The sequence below is a fragment of the Miscanthus floridulus genome, chromosome 1, assembly GCF_019320115.1.
Source record: "Miscanthus floridulus cultivar M001 chromosome 1, ASM1932011v1, whole genome shotgun sequence".
Classification (NCBI taxonomy): Eukaryota; Viridiplantae; Streptophyta; class Magnoliopsida; order Poales; family Poaceae; genus Miscanthus; species Miscanthus floridulus.
Window position 1 is genome coordinate 44183746 of NC_089580.1, and position 15744 is coordinate 44199489.

A 15744-nucleotide genomic window follows, 5' to 3' on the forward strand; every position below is an offset into this window, starting at 1 on the left:
TTCATACATCAGAGTTTCTTAAAAGTACATTATTACAATACCAAATATCAGAGTGCGAAATGATAAACAGCAGAATTTAAAATAAACATCTAGCGATAAGAACGAGGATCCATTTGAGCCTACCAGAAGAATCCTCCACACAAAGGTACTTCTCATGCATCACCTGCAACAGAGGTAAATAAACCCTGAGTATACAATGTACTCGCAAGACTTATCCGACTAGTGGAAATAATTTTCCGACTCCAAGGAATATGATAAGCTTTATGGTTTACTGGTTTCTTTTAGCAGAAAGCAATACTAATAGTGAGTCCTCATTTATGTATTATTATCAGTTGTATTAAGTTATCATCTAGCCAGTCTATATAAGCATATGTTCTACTTTCAAGCAAGAGTTGAGCAATCAGTTCCATTTCTTCTCCTTTTAACTTTTAGTTCTTACTATGGTGCTAAATCGCAGACAAGCCATACTAGATTTTCCGGCGATTCGCGAATCAATGTGCTCAGCTAGGTGCCTCGAAGACACACGCACCGCTTGTACCCTAGGCACAAGTAGGACCAACCCATCACTCTCCTATCCTAGGTGTCTAGGTCCCCATTCAAACTTGGACTCTAAGCCCCCACTCCTGAGTCCTAGACTCAGTGTGGTGCAAGGACCTCCACCATCTCTGCCTCCAATCAGTCAGTCCGGAAAGAGGCGGATCCACGACAAGAGAGCAATAAGCCTTCCCTGTGCCCATACCTAAGTATGTGCTTAGGACAATAGATCTATGACTTACCTAGAGCCATATGCAACGACCGGTCCTTAATTGACATAGACAGGGAAAAAGTGTAACCGAGCTATGCCCTGTTGGCCACAAGACACAACCCTTTACACCCACCAAAACCCAACCATATCCCTGCCCGGTCACTATTTTTTCTTTCCACCATTTTATCATGAGTGGTCATATTTATCACCTATTTATGAGTAACGGCAGGTTACTCACGCTACCGATATCCTAAGCATAGCAGCTACTCAACCTGTACTAGTAGGACTCATAGGTAGATATATTTATGCATGTAGTTTCTATAAAGTACATGTAACATAAATGCACATTATATATATATTCAGTGACCACTAAAAATAGGGGTCATGCACCGGGGCTTGCCTTAGGCAGACGCGGTGTCAGCAAAGTCACCAACTGATGGCTCCGGGACATCCTCCTGCACGAGGATCTCCTGCTCGTACTCTTCGACAACTTCGTCATACTCCTGCTCGCCCGCAGTCACGAACTCTACCAACTCGTTATCTACATACATGAAATGATGATGCAACGCTTAGTAATACGGCAACAACAACTTGTTAAAATAAGAATACATCTACTAAGCTACTAAGCTAACTCTAATGACTAATACTCAAGGTTACCTATTATTCCCACTAAACAGGTTTGAAATATTTCATGTATTATCTTAGCAACTAAAGGCATCCTTATTGTTAATATCAATTTACTATATATATGATAAAACAAGGTGCACTAGCTACCATATTTATCAACCTATTCTAAGGCCACAAAAATTACAGTAAGTATATAATAATACAATAAACCTACTGTAAAAGAATTTTAGGGCTAGCACTTTTACCAATATATCACAAAAATTCATTCTCTAAATAACTGTAATAATAACAAGCAACCTAAAATTAATAAGTAACCCTAAAACATCGCATAACCATACAAACTAATTACACTAACAGATAGATCATGAATTTAAGAATCTAACAAAAATTATTTCACAATAAATAAATAAATTCAAATAAGCTCTAGAGATAAAGAAAATGATATTATTGGAGGAGGCTAATCATGCTATTGGACTTGTTGACCAGCACGTGACTGTGAGTCAAGAAATAATGGAGAAGAAGAATGAAGAAATCCTTGCAGGTTAGCTACCTTGGTCGATTATAGCTCGAAGAGGGAGATCGGCAGAGCACAGCCTTCCTAGGCAAGAACAGAGAAACTCCATTTAGAGAGTTAGATGGTGAGCGGTGGAGTGTACGACTCGGCGGGCTTGTGAAAGCTCTAGTTTGGTTTTGGTTAATTGATAAAACCCTAAGTGCTAACCTAGTTTATCAAAGTGATTATAAGATAGGTAGCACTACTCCAAGTGATGAAGCAATACCGAAGATCATGACAATGTGATGGCATGATGATGGTCAAATGCTTAAACTTAGAAAAGAAGAAAGAGAAAAACAAAAGGCTCAAGGCAAAGGTAAAATTGTAGGAGCCATTTTTGTTTCGGTGATCAAGATACTTAGCGAGTGTGATCACATTTAGGATAGATAGCCGTACTATTAAGAGGAGTGAAACTCGTATTGAAATGTGATTTCAAAGTGCCACTAGATGCTCTAATTCATTGCATATGCATTTAGGATCTAGTGGAGTGCTAACACCTTTGAAAATGTTTGTGAAAATATACTAACACATGTGCACATGGTGATACACTTGGTGGTTGGCACATTTAAGCAAGGGTGAAGAAGATAGAGTTGAAAAGGAGTTAGTCGCGCTAGTTTTAGAGCTACTAGACGCGTCCGGTATGGTGACTGGACACGTCCGGTATTCGGCGACAAACTCAGCGACCGGACACGTCCGATCGCCACACCGGACACGTCCGGTATGAATCAGAAAAGCAGTATTCGGCATATCTATTGATCGGATGCTGGCAGCGTCCGATCGTCGGTGGATGCTTACTGGACTCGACCGAACACTGAGGCTCAGCGTCCGGTCAGTTTCTATCAGACGCGTCCGGTCGGCCCTGGCGGCTTACTGGACTCGACCAGACTCGGCGGCTCATCGTCCGGTCATCTGTGATTTAGCGTCTAGTGTGAGCGTCCGGTCATAGGCGAATGGGCAGCAACAGCTATGATGGTTTGAACAGGACACGTAGCAGTCTGGGGGCTACCGGACATGTCCGGTATGTCGACCGGACGCGTCCGGTATTCACGACCGGAGCATCCGGTGCAGAGTCCGGTCAGTTGGACTGCAGCGTCCGGTCAACCCGCGTTATGCCCAATGAAGGGGTATAACAGCTCTATTTGATAGGGGCTTCTATTTAAAGCCCTATGGCTGGCTCAAGCTCATTCTCTTGCATATTTTTATTGACATAGCAATCTTGTGAGCTTAGCCAAAGCCCTCCCACTCATCTCTATCATTGATCCATCATCTTTGTAAGATTAGGAGAGAATCCAAGTGCATTGCTTGAGTGATTAAATCTAGAGGCACTTGGTATTCATGTTGCGCTGTGGATTCCGCTTGTTACTCTTAGTGGTTGCCACCACCTAGACGGCTCGGTGCAGCGGTGGAGGATCGGCACGAGTTGGTAATTGTTCGTGGCCGTCTCCGGTGATTGTGAGGGGAGTTGTACCTTCTCCGGCGGAGTGCCGAAAGGTAACTCTAGTAAATTGCTCGTGTCATTGGGTTACCTCACTTGTGGGTAGGTTCTTGCGGTGTCCAATCGTGTGGACGAGGTTTGTGAAACACCTTTTAGCCACCGAACCACCAAGTGTTGGTCGACACAACGGGAACGTAGCGTGTTGGCAAGCACGTGAACCTCGGGAGAAAATCGATTGTCTCTTGTCTTTGGCATTCTCCCGGTGATTGGTTATATATTCATCTTGTGATTGGTTCATCCCCTACACGGCGGTATAATCACCCTACTCACTTATTTATATTCTTGCAAACTAGTTGATACAAGCTCTTTAGTGTAATTAGAATTGAGAGCTTGCTTTATTGTTTACTTTCATCTAGTTGAGCTCTTTAGAGTAGCAAGTTTGAGAGCTCTTAGTGAGTAGTTACATAGCAAGTTTGTGTGCCTAAGTAATCTTTGCAACTAGAATTGTTGATAGGTGGCTTGTAACCTTTGTAGAGCTAGAGCAAGTTTGCATTACGCTATTTGTTATACTAATCAAATTGCTCTAGTTGATTTGTAGATTTTTAATAGGCTATTTACCCCCCTTCTAGCCATATTAGGACCTTTCAAGTGGTATCAGAGCCGTGGTCACCGTTTGATTAAAGGCTTAACAACCTCGGTGTCAAATTATGGATCAAGTTGTGTTCAACCATGTGGGGGGCAAACCACCGTTCTTTGATGGCACAAGCTATGGTTATTGGATGCCCACGATATAAAAGACTTGAGTGCGAGCGAGGATTACGGTTGAGTGGCCTATGGTTGCACTGGGGAATCGGTTGTGGTGGCGAGCGCTGTTGATAGAGGTTTGTTGAGTTTGCGGTGACGGTGTTATGTGTGGTTGTTGTTGCTGACTGGCCATGGAGTTTTAGTAGCAGTAGTTGTTGTTTTATTTGTTTTCCTTTTTTCCTAGCTCATTTGTTTATATTTTCTTCTTATATATAAATAGAAACTGCTAGCTCGTTAAAAAAATAGGAGGCTACCAAAATCCTCGTGGAGTCCGTTAGTATTAGGAAGATCAGTGTTGAACTCTCGGTGATAACTTCATTGCATCAGTAGCACGCACACACTAGTACATAAGACTGTCTCCAACAGAGACGACCCAAAGTTCACCGTTTGGGTCACGGCACAGTAAATGAGTGAGCTACCCAGATTCTTCCGTTTCCAATAGCGAACTCAAAATATCTTCGCTCCTCTCTCTCCCACGCGGCCGTGTAGGACATGGCGACGGCGACGGCACGCTCTGGCGCTGGCGCGGCGCCCGGATCCGCCCCCTCCCTCTCCTTCTTCTTCCCCGACCCTCCCTCTCCTGGACCCGCGCCCCCGGCGGAGCTCGAGTCCCCGGCGGATCCCGCCCCCGGCGGAGCTCGCGTCCCCGGCGGATTCGCGCCCCCGGCGGATCTCGTGTCCCCGGCGGATCCCGCGCCCACGCCCCCGGCGGAGCTCGCGTCCCCGACGGATCCCGCGCCCACGCCCGCGCCCCCGGCGGAGCTCGCGTCCCCGGCGGATCTCGCGTCCCCGGCGGATCCCGCGCCCACGCCCCCGGCGGAGCTCCGCGCCCGCGCCCCCGGCAGATCTCGCGTCCCCGGCGGATCCCGCGCCCGCGCCCCCGGCGGAGCTCGCGTCCCCGGCGGATCCGTGCCCCCGGCGGATCTCGCGCCCGTGCCCCCGGCGGATCTCGCGTCACCGGCGGAGCTCGCGTCCCCGGCGGATCCCGCGCCCACGCCCCCGGCGGAGCTCGTGTCCCCGGCGGATCCGCGCCCCCTACGGATCTCGCGCCCGCGCCCCCGGCGGATCTCGCGCCCCCGGCGGATCTCGTGTCCCCGGCGGATCCCGCGCCCCCGGCGGATCTCGCGTCCGGCGGAGCTCGCGTCCATCGGCGGGGGAGCAAGCACGGACGCCAGACGAGCGCGGAGGAGCGGGGCCGGCGGCGCGCCCGGTGCGGGAGCGGGCCACCTCGGACGCGAGCGAGCGCCGACGATTTGCGTAGCGAGGAGAGAGGACATGTTTTTTTGCGTATCGTATGCTTCGGTAGGCAAAATGGGTCACTGGTTTAGGTCAGCCGTTGGAGACAGTTTTTGGATAGGCAAAGTACTGTTGGGAACGTATTTTAGGTGTGTTAGAGACAGTCTTAAGGAGCTCGGAAACGAACACGGGAGGCATTAGGATCATTACCAAATTGGGCCAATCACAGGCTGCGTTGACCAATCAGGCGGCAAAAGTTGTCTCCAAATCCCCCTCCCCTCTCCCGTCTCCTCGTCTAATCGCCCTCCTCTTCCCCCCTCCCCACGAGCCTGCGACGACGTCAGCAACCCCGCCGACTACCCCCTCCCCTCTCCGCCCCCCTCGCCGAGGGAGCAATTCCGCCCCCAATCGGCCGCCGGAGCCCTTCTCCCTTCCCGTTCCCGCGGCATCCGATGCGCGTCGCCGCTGCCGCGCTCAGATAGCCGAGCCGAGCCGGCGGCGACGAGGAGGAGGAGGGGGACCCTAGCCCTAGCAATCCGGTCCCCCACATGGCGGGGAGCTTCCGCGAGGGCGCGGGGCCGGGGGACGCCCACGCGCCCCCGCCCCCGCCCACCCCGCCCCTCTCGCAGTTCCTCGCGCTCGACGCGCTCCCCTCCTGGGGCTCCGACCCCAAGCAGCCGCACTGGCGCCACCCCGAGCTCCGCCGCGCGCTCGCCTCCGACGACCAGGCCGACGAGCTCAGGCGGATCCGTGCCAGCGTCCAGGACTCCGCGGGCAAGGCCAAGTGCGTACTCTTCCCTTCCCTTTCCTCTGTCTAATCTCGCATTGCTGACGCTGACTGCCCGCTGCTCAATTCTGTGTTCCCCTTCCCCTTCCCGGTCCCCGCAGGGAGAAGGCCAGGTCGCTGCACGAGGCCATCCAGAAGCTCGACAAGTACAAGAACATTGTCACCCGCAAGCGCCAGCGCTCCACCGACGCGTCGTCCGCGCCCGACAAGCTCGGGCCCGCCGGCCCCTCCTCCTCGTCCTCGGGCGCGCTCAGGATGGGCGCGCAGAACAACTCTTCTGTCTTGAGCAAGCGCGTGCGCTCCTCGCTTGCCGATGCCCGGGTTCGTGTGCTCGACCCACTCTTCGTCTCAGCTCACAGCGTTTGCACTTCTTATTACTTTCCTTAGTTTGTTTTGGCTGCAACGAAATGTTCCTGATTTCGTTAATAGTCTCCATCAGATTCTGGAATCTGGATCATGGTCGTTGAAAAGGCTGCACCTTTTCAGCTTTTCAGTCTTTGCAGCTAATTAAAACTCAAGCAAGTGTAGCTAGCTACTCATGTTCTTTTGTCGCGTATCGGTGGAAACCGGTGTGATTCCAGAAAGCTTGCCCTTCTTGTAAGCTCAGTTGCATGGAGACCTGGTTACCACCCTGTTGTCACCTCATTTTTCACTTATTAAGAGCATGCAGGACAAGTGTGGGAAAATGATGATCTTGGTTGAATTCCGCAGTCAACTGATATAGCCTTTTTATTCTCACACTCATGTCACTCATAGTCCTCTGTACCTAGACTTATTGTTCTTGGGTTTTGAAACTACTACAACTCTGGTTGACCTAGTTTAAATGCTTCACCTTCAAAGTATGACCTTTTAATTAATGCGCTTCTTGTATGACGCGTTCTTCTGAACAGAATTTCAATCACAATTTTTACCATGATAATGTTTTCACATTCCTTATGAGTTTCCTGTGTTACCATTTCTTCACTTAAAAAACTTTTTTTTGAACTTCACCGTAGTAATTTCCTTGGATGAAAAAACAACAAACCATTTCTTCACTTAAAAAACTTTTCTTTGAACTTCACTTAAAAAACTTGGTTCTGTTGTTTCTGCATGTTTCAGGTGGAAGGACGTGGTAGTGTTCCTACAAGGCAAGGCCCTTTGGTTAGTAATGAGAAAAATTCACCCGTGGAGAAGGAAAAGAGCAGTACAAGAATATCTGCTACAGTCTCTGGGCTTTCTGATGACAAATTGCGGGGTTTATCTACTGGCAGTGAAGGGTGGGAAAAAAAGATGAAGCGTAAGCGCTCTGTTGGAACAATGCTCAGCAGAGGCAGTGATGCCGATCGAGATGTCAAATCCGTGGGTCAGCATAGACCAGCCAACGAAGTACGCCCACGATCTAGTGATGGCCTTGGATATAGGTAAAAAACTTGTGCTTGCCATATTTTTTGTTCCTTGAGTTAGAACTTAGCTTGTTTCTGGTTGTTGACTCCCTGAAATGATTGTGCCTGATTGATCATCATGCTGAGCTAAATCATGTAATCTTGGGAAAACTTAAACATTGAGAAGATATATGTGGTATGTTGACAAATTGATATCATCTGCTACCTTGAAATAGGGATGTAAGGGTTGAGATGAATTTGTCTTTTTTTTTTTTGCCCAACTGTCCAACATCAGCGAGTAGAATGATATTGCTGTGTACGTGCATCATCAGAAAGGTGGTTTTTGGCAGCTTGTGTTTCTAGCTCTTGCTTGGGCTAAACTGTGTTCTTTGATCAACACATTTTTTTGTCATTCACAATCGATGTCTGCTATTTATAGTTCCACCTGAATTCTCTTCCAGCACTATATGTGAAAACCTTCTTTGCCTGTGTATCCTTGTTAGAGCTCATGTTAATTCTCACATTGCAGACATGGAGTTTCTGCTGGAGCACTAGCAGGTAACAAGTTGGATAGCACTTCTCAGCAGAATAACATTGTATCCCGCATTCTGTCCAAGTCAGATGTCGACTATGTGTCTCAGCCAAATGAAAGAAGAGAACGTCATGCTGGAGTTGAAAAAGAAAGGACTACAGTAAAAGGAAACAAGTAAGCTAAGATACTTCTGTTTTCCTGACAATTCACGTTTTTTCTTTGCTACATATATGTGAAAGAGTATTGCAAAATTTCCATTTATTTGATGATATGCAATTTGTTAACTAGGGCAAATACTTCTGATGATATGCAAAACGGAAGCTTAAGCCCCCTGCCCAAGGCTAAAGCTTGCAGGGCACCAAGAACCAGTTCACTTGCTATGAACTCGTCTTCTAATTTCCAACGTTCAACCGGAGGAAGTGATGAATGGGAAGAAGCACCTTACCCAAATAAAGCCTCACCTTTGGGAGGCATGACAAATCGCAAACGTTCCACACATTCAAATGCTTCCTCACCTCCTATTGCCTGGGTTGGGCAACGCCCACAGAAGATGTCACGGACAAGAAGAGCAAATGTTGTTTCTCCAGTGTCAAATTTTGATGAAGCGTTATCTGAAGGATCACCACTTGACACTGCCACTAGATCAGCACCTATAGAGTCTGGCAGTGTCTTGCTGACAAAGAACACATCAACAAGCAAAATGGATAGCATCTCATCTCCTGCTGGGTTGTCAGAAAGTGAGGGATCGGCTGTGACTGAAAGCAAGTCCAAGGAGAAAGCCATGCATAGTGGTGAAGTGGGGAACGAGGGTGCAAATACAGCCCATAATGCAATGGGATTGATATTTTCGTCAAATAAAAATAGGATTCCTTTGAAAGAAGAGCTGGAAGATGGTGGTGTTCGTCGTCAAGGGAGGAGTGGAAGGGGTGCTATGCATGTCAAGGGGTGTTCTCCCATACCAAAAGAAAAACTGGACACTGCAGAAACAAGAAAGCCAATAAAAGGTGGAAGACCTGGATCTGAAAAGAATGAGAGGTACTTAATTGTCGTCATCTTTTGCTGGCATTGGGGATCATAGCTTTGCATATGAAACTCGATTTGACCTTTTAATCATCTGTGCAGTAAGTTGGGGCGGCCACCAATGAAAAAAGGCTCTGACCGCAAAGCTTCATCCTGGCATTCACAGGCTCTAAATAGTGATATTACAGACATAACAGGTTTTCGGAAGATGCTTTACCTTTATTACTCATGTCTCTCGCCATTATCCTTTCTCTTATAATAACTAATAATTGTGCACTGCAGGTGAACCAGAAGATGACCAAGAGGAGCTTTTAGCTGCTGTTAATGCTGCTCGCAGCGCTATTGGTGCGTATGCTGTCTTATCCCCCTCTTCTGGCGATCTCTGTCAGGCATCTCTTTGGGTTGATGGTTTATAACTTCCTTCTGCAGTTAGTGCCTATTCTGGCCCTTTTTGGAAGAAAATGGAACCCATGCTAACTTTTATGAGCTCAGAAAATTTATCTTTCTTAAAAAACCAGGTTGGTGCAAGTTTTGCTTTAGACATCATGATTGAATGTACTTTTATTGTTTGCTGGGATGGATTCTGATGTCAGTTTGTGGTCAGATCAACCTTGTTGAAGAGCTTGAGATGAGCATGTCCTGCATGTCTGATAGTGAACATGATATTGTAGCATCAGTTGATCACAAAAGAATGTCAAAGATGGTATGTGACTTCATGACATCAATAATTCCAAATTATTCCAATAAAATGTTTCCCCTTTCATGGAAATTTATTGCCTATATATGACATTTGTCATATGTCTGAAAAAACTGCAGGAGGAGCATTCATCTCAGGGATTGGCTCCATCTAATTTTTCTCCCTCATCCCAGCAAAGTAAAACTAATGGAGTCGGAGCAAAAGGATCTATCGGCTGTTTTTCTCATGGGCCACAAAAGCTGGAAGCTGATAAATGGTTTAATGAAATGGCTCCAATGGCACACAGACTCCTTTCGGCTTTAATTATGGAAGATGACTTACCTGATTCCAATGGGGTGCAAAGAGATATACTTGTTGAATTTCCAAATAGCCACAACCCTTACACTGTCAACAGATACTTAGAAAATGAACTTCAAGCTAGTGCCATAACATCTAATTTTGGGCTGAGTGTGGATTTTGTGCACTCAAACAGTACTTCTGTGGTACATCAGAGCATGTGCAATGGTTTTACAGCTTCGAGCAATTTCATCAATTCAAACAGTGAAAATTCGGTTCATAGTGAGAATTTATCAGATGGACTCAATTTTACAGTATACCCAGAAAGTGGCCCTTTACATGACTTGATACCACCGATTCCACGGCAATGTCAAAATCCAGGGAAAGATTTCCCTTTATCTCCGTATGACTATCAATATGGGCAGATGTCTGTGGAAGATAAGATTTTAATTGAGCTGCAAAGTATTGGCATTTATCCAGAGACAGTGGTATGTCCCTTAAACTCTGGTGTTTCTTTATACAGTTTTTTAATGGAAGTCTATATGCATTGCCTACCAGGAAACATGTCAAATAATTGGAAAACCATAGTCTATGATTTTGGGCAACCTGACATGTTTCTTAAGGTGGTACCTTGAGGGAGGGAGGGGGCGCTCATATGGTTTTGATTACTTTGCCCTTTGTGTCTCTTGCCAGTCACAACCTCATTATTTTCTTACAAGCACCCCTCTTTACCTGAGTGATGTGTTAATAAAGAGATCAAAAAGCACACACCGAATGAGATATAGGCAATATAGGTAGATTTAGTTATCTATGTTCTTGGTGTCTTGAAGAGTTATCCTCACTCCTGAAACATCAGATAAAAAGAAGGAACAAGTGAGGAAGTATTTGATGTGCTAAGATACTAGCTGTCATCCCAGGGGCACATATGCTGTTATTTTTTTATATTGGATGCTATTTTATCTGTGTTATAATCTATATAGTCCCTAGAAAGTCGAACTGTATGTAACAATCAGAATTTGTGCTTTTCCCTCCCCCTCATACATTCTGGTTTTGATTCTTGCCTCATCTTTGCAACACTACTCTTTTCAGCCGAAGCTAGATGACGGAGAAGATGAGGACATTAATAAAATGATTTCAGAGTTGAGGAAAAGGCTGCATGATCAGGTTACGTGAACAACCCCTCGTCCCCTCCTAATAGCATGTCTTTAGTTTTGATTAAACTTGGATGGGTTCAGTGCACTGTTTTCAGTGTGTTAACTGTTAATGTGTGTGACTTCACCAGATCAATGTAAATTGTCATAATCTCTATCATATCATGTTTTGGAACCTTGGTTGTGTAAGGATTTCGTTTTCTACAAATGTTATAATTATTTTTGAAATGTTAATAATGTATAAAGCACATATATAAAGTTGACGTTGACCATCTGGCATCACTATTTGTTTAAAGACTAAGTTTCATAGTAGCTACATATTCAAGTGGCAGCTTGGCAAATAAGGACTAAGTGAGGACCAGCATACACTGTCATTTGGTACCTCTTCTTCATAATGGTTTGAATACATGTCTGAAATCATGGAAATCAGAGATTAATTTCTATTTTATGCTAGGGTCTGTATATAGGGAAAGCCTCTCTATCAGATTTGAATGCTATAGATCAAGATGGTTACCTATATCTCTAGGTGGAATGGTACCAAGGCGAGGTGGCATAGTTACAGGCCATTTGAAAAGTTTCGATGGTTTTAAGTGGCTTATCTGGGCCATCTGCATTCAATCTAATGACTAAGACCAATGGTTCTTATTGAACTAATTTAAAACTGTCTCACTTGATGCATCTGTGATGTTTTTTCATAACTTTGCATGCATGTATTCTGAAAAAATAAATTGCTTTTTTTTTCTCACTAGATTTTCACTAATGTGTATTAAAATGGTACCATTCTTGTTTTTGCAGGTGAACCAAAAGAAATGCAGATTACATAAGCTAGATAAATCAATTCAAGATACAAAGAATATTGAGGAGAGGTAGCGATGCATTATATTTATATACATTATATGTTAAATGCTAGTGCATGAAGTTACTTTAAGGGCTAACTTTAAGACTACCTGACAGGAGCTTGGAGCAACATGCTATGAACAAACTGGTTGAAAGGGCATACAGAAAACTCAAGGTAGTTGACATGTCTCTTCACATGATTGTTCTTACATCAATGTTGGCGCCACATGCGATTAAAAATGTCCTGGCTCTGCTATTTTAGTTGTGGTCTGGGGAGATATAAGATGTCCATCCTTCATTGCTTTAACAAAAACCGTTATCTTTTCTTTTGTTTTTTCTTTAAGTTGGTGAATGAAATTTTGGTCTCCCCATGTTGGATGATCCTTGCCCCTTTAAGCTTAATATATATTTTCGCCTGGAAAAAAGGGGTAATATGTATTAGCTGCATTAACATTGATCCTGTTTGCATCTCTTCTTTATGATATGTAGGGTGGGCGGATTGGCTCTAGTCACAAGGCTGGTGTCAGTAAATCTGCCAATAAAGCTGCAAAGCAGCTTGCTTTGGCTTTTGCCAAGCGTACTCTTGTTCGATGCCACAAATTTGATGAAACAGGGAAAAGCTGCTTCAGTGAGCCTTCTCTTTGGAGTGTGCTGTCTGTACCCTTGCCAAGCAGTGATGCAAAATCCACAGAGGGTAATTTATGTGCTACTGTTGCTCAGAGAGAAATGACTGTTATGTTTATGTACTTGAGAGTGGACTGTAACATGCACATTTTTGTGTCAAACTAATTCTTTTATCAAAATCATAACTTCTTGCCTGCTTTTGTTTGGGCTTCAGGTGTAGAGAGGCTGAAGCATCAAAAGCTTGACAGAACTCCATTCGATCAAGGTAACTTAGCAATTCTCATGACGGTTATGCTGGGTGATGTCAGAAAACTACCTCCTGTTTGACCAAGTATATCAACTTACTGCTTTTCCTATCACAGGTGGCGCAAAATGGAAAAAGGGCGACAGGGAACGGGATCACAACAGGGATGCATCTGCAAAGGGCTCTGGATTGAAATCAGGGCGCCATTCATCAGGCGGCAGCGGGAGGAGCGGCGAGCGCAAAAACAAGACAAAGCCGAAGCAAAAGCTGGCGCAGCTATCAACTTCTGGAAATGTGCTGGGTAGAGTGGTTGAGCCATTTTCATCTCCGACAGTGCAAGAGCCGCCTGAACCTGCAAGCGAGAAAAAGACCCAGCATCCAACAAATTCGCATCCAACTAGGAATACTTCCAGCAACGCCAACCAGCGACTTACCGCGGATGCTGGACTGCCAGTGTTGCCTGGATTAGATGACATATTGGACGTCCCTGGAGGGCTTGACGGGCAGGGCAACGATATCAGCTCGTGGTTTACGGATGGCCTTGACGACTCGTTGCAAGACATTGATCTTTCAGGCGCCCTGGAAATCCCAGACGATGACCTCACCCAGCTGGGATTTATATAAGGAGAAGGAAGCAATTGTTGTTTGTCCTGTGCATATGTTGCGAGTGTGGATGCCATGTTTTTCTTTACCTAATGTATGGTAGAGCTAATCGATTTAATCTCCCTGACACAACCTGGTAGGGCAGAGGTTGTAATCTGTAATTAGGCTGGTGGATTCGTGTCGATATCCGGAGTCTGCTGGCATGGAGTGGATGGTTGCACTGTTGCAGATGAGGTACTCGATTCTTTTAGCAGCAAGAACATGTTGAGATTTGCTAATGGTATCATGTAGTTTGTGGTTTTGCTTCCTGGATTATCTTGTCGGAATCGTGTCTGTGAAAAGCTCGTCCTTTGCAAGCCTTGTTGCCATTGCCAAAAGGGATGGATCTCGTTGCCCACGTGAAAGCTATGTACTATTCCTATAGAGGATTATGTTTTTTCTGCGTTTCCGGCATGTAGAATCCTATGTTTTCTTGCGCGTTTTTTTGGCCATGTTGAATCATGGGATCTGATTAGTATGTGTGCAGACGAGATTGAACCGACAAGGGTCCATAGCTCAGTGGTACAGCAATTGACTGCAGATCAATAGGTCTCCGGTTCGAGTTTTTTTAAATTAATTTTGTATTTTTTCTCATAAAAAATATAGATGGCGCTAACCAAAACTTATTTTGTCTGTTGTAGTTTTTTTGGACAACTAACTCATTTTGTTCCAAGTACAACGTACTGTTAGGAACTTAGGATCTACTCCGTATCTATTTAGTTCTTTTTTTTTACAACAAACTTATTTTATTTCAAGTACAACGTACGGTTCGAACCCGGATGGAAAAAAAGAAAAGTTCTATCATTAATTTTGCATTTTCTTCTCAAAAAAATATAGATGGCGCTAACCAAAACTTATTTTGTCTGTTGTAGTTTTTTTTTTTACAACTAACTCATTTTGTTTCAAGTACAACGTACTGTTAGTATCTGTCCGTTGTAGTTCCTTTTTGACAGCAAACCCATTTTATTTCAAGTACAACGTACTGTTAGGAGTTTGGAAAACTCAGTTTAAGGGCACGTACAACACAGGCATACAATGTTAGCCCCACAACATATTTGCTTCAACTTATCAGCCTGGCTTATCAGCCATAGTACGATGTTTTTCTCTCACAACAAAACAACACCAACCGGCTTATCAGCCGCAGAAACCATTAGCCGAACAGTTAGAATGAGGGAATTTTTTTGTTTCCTGTGTTTTTTTCTCTAAAATGAACTGATTTCTATGAAATTCCTGTATAATTTCTGTGAAATTCCTGTATTCCAAAGAGCCCTAAAGTTAAAGACTCCACATTTGCAAGTAAAAAATTAAGGCTACCATCTATCCATACATGCATGATTCCATGTCTTCCTCCTGCACAGCAAAAAGGACATGCATGTAGCCACTTTTCTACTCTCTCATCTCTCATGCGGAGGTCACAACACATTCTTCGACATCTTCTCCTGTGCGTCAATTGAGGACAATGGTTCTCCTTTAAGCTACTAGGACTATATGCAAGACCATCAGTCCATTATGAGATGGAATCTTGATGCAGAGGTAAAGGTTAGGGCAGTACGTCAACGTGGCGCGTTGGAGAAGTCCAAAGAGGAGAGTGCTTTCCTTAAGGGGCACTCATAGATATGAGTTAGATTTGAACAATGTACACATGTAGATAAAAGAGACTGGGAGGACCTGCAATCACACGGTGCATCTGTCAGCCAAGCAAGCTCAAATTGTCTATTTTAGTTAGACCTCCGTTGAAACAACCATTTTTATTCCAAGTTTCAACCCTAATGAACATAAAGCCGCTCATATTTATTTCCACCTGTTTTTGCTGTCTATAACATGGAATGAACTCACAAATCGTATAAAGCCAAGCGTTACCTTTTCTTTCTCGTTATATCTCTCTATCTTTTGTTAGTTTAGTTTCATCAGGTATATAGTCCTCCGTACAATCCAAATCAACAAAGACAGTTTGGCCGAGTGGTCTAAGGCGCCAGATTTAGGCTCTGGTCCGAAAGGGCGTGGGTTCAAATCCCACAGCTGTCAGTCTTCTTTTTTTTTTTTCACATTTCCATCCTTATTTTTTTCTCTTTTTTTTTTCACATTTCCATCCGCCTTTTCGATGATACTTTTATGTCATCATCCTTATTTGTTATTATTTTTTCTTCTGTTTTTTTTGCACATTTTCATCCTT

General features: G+C 44.6%; 2 protein-coding genes and 1 non-coding gene across 3 annotated transcripts; all 3 read left to right on the forward strand.

Annotated features, from left to right (window-relative positions):
• Positions 1-4656: 4656 nt before the first annotated feature.
• LOC136455882 (uncharacterized) lies at positions 4657-5521 on the forward strand. Its single transcript, XM_066455594.1, has 2 exons — positions 4657-5374; positions 5493-5521. Exons 1-2 carry the CDS (start codon positions 4657-4659, stop codon positions 5519-5521), a joined length of 747 nt encoding a protein of 248 aa, XP_066311691.1.
• A 168-nt stretch (positions 5522-5689) lies between these two features.
• On the forward strand, positions 5690-13833 carry LOC136505417 (uncharacterized). The gene is made up of 16 exons (XM_066500602.1): positions 5690-6184; positions 6289-6508; positions 7286-7587; positions 8078-8254; positions 8369-9115; positions 9203-9297; positions 9383-9445; positions 9530-9618; positions 9705-9803; positions 9917-10561; positions 11163-11237; positions 12020-12090; positions 12179-12236; positions 12551-12755; positions 12900-12950; positions 13048-13833. The coding sequence occupies exons 1-16, from the start codon at positions 5949-5951 to the stop codon at positions 13551-13553; spliced, it is 3639 nt and encodes a 1212-aa protein (XP_066356699.1). The 5' UTR covers positions 5690-5948; the 3' UTR covers positions 13554-13833.
• A 1683-nt stretch (positions 13834-15516) lies between these two features.
• On the forward strand, positions 15517-15596 carry TRNAL-UAG (transfer RNA leucine (anticodon UAG)). The gene has a single exon. It is a non-coding gene; the product is annotated as a tRNA-Leu (tRNA).
• The last annotated feature ends 148 nt before the right edge of the window (positions 15597-15744 follow it).

Coding starts and splice junctions, on each gene's coding strand:
- LOC136455882 (XM_066455594.1), top strand. CDS start 4,657: ATGGCGACGGCGACGGCACGCTCTGGCGCTGGCGCGGCGCCCGGATCC. Junction 5,375..5,492: donor CGGGGCCGGCGGCGCGCCCG/GTGCGGGAGCGG, acceptor TCACTGGTTTAG/GTCAGCCGTTGGAGACAGTT.
- LOC136505417 (XM_066500602.1), top strand. CDS start 5,949: ATGGCGGGGAGCTTCCGCGAGGGCGCGGGGCCGGGGGACGCCCACGCG. Junction 9,298..9,382: donor TGATATTACAGACATAACAG/GTTTTCGGAAGA, acceptor TGTGCACTGCAG/GTGAACCAGAAGATGACCAA. Junction 9,619..9,704: donor TATCTTTCTTAAAAAACCAG/GTTGGTGCAAGT, acceptor GTTTGTGGTCAG/ATCAACCTTGTTGAAGAGCT.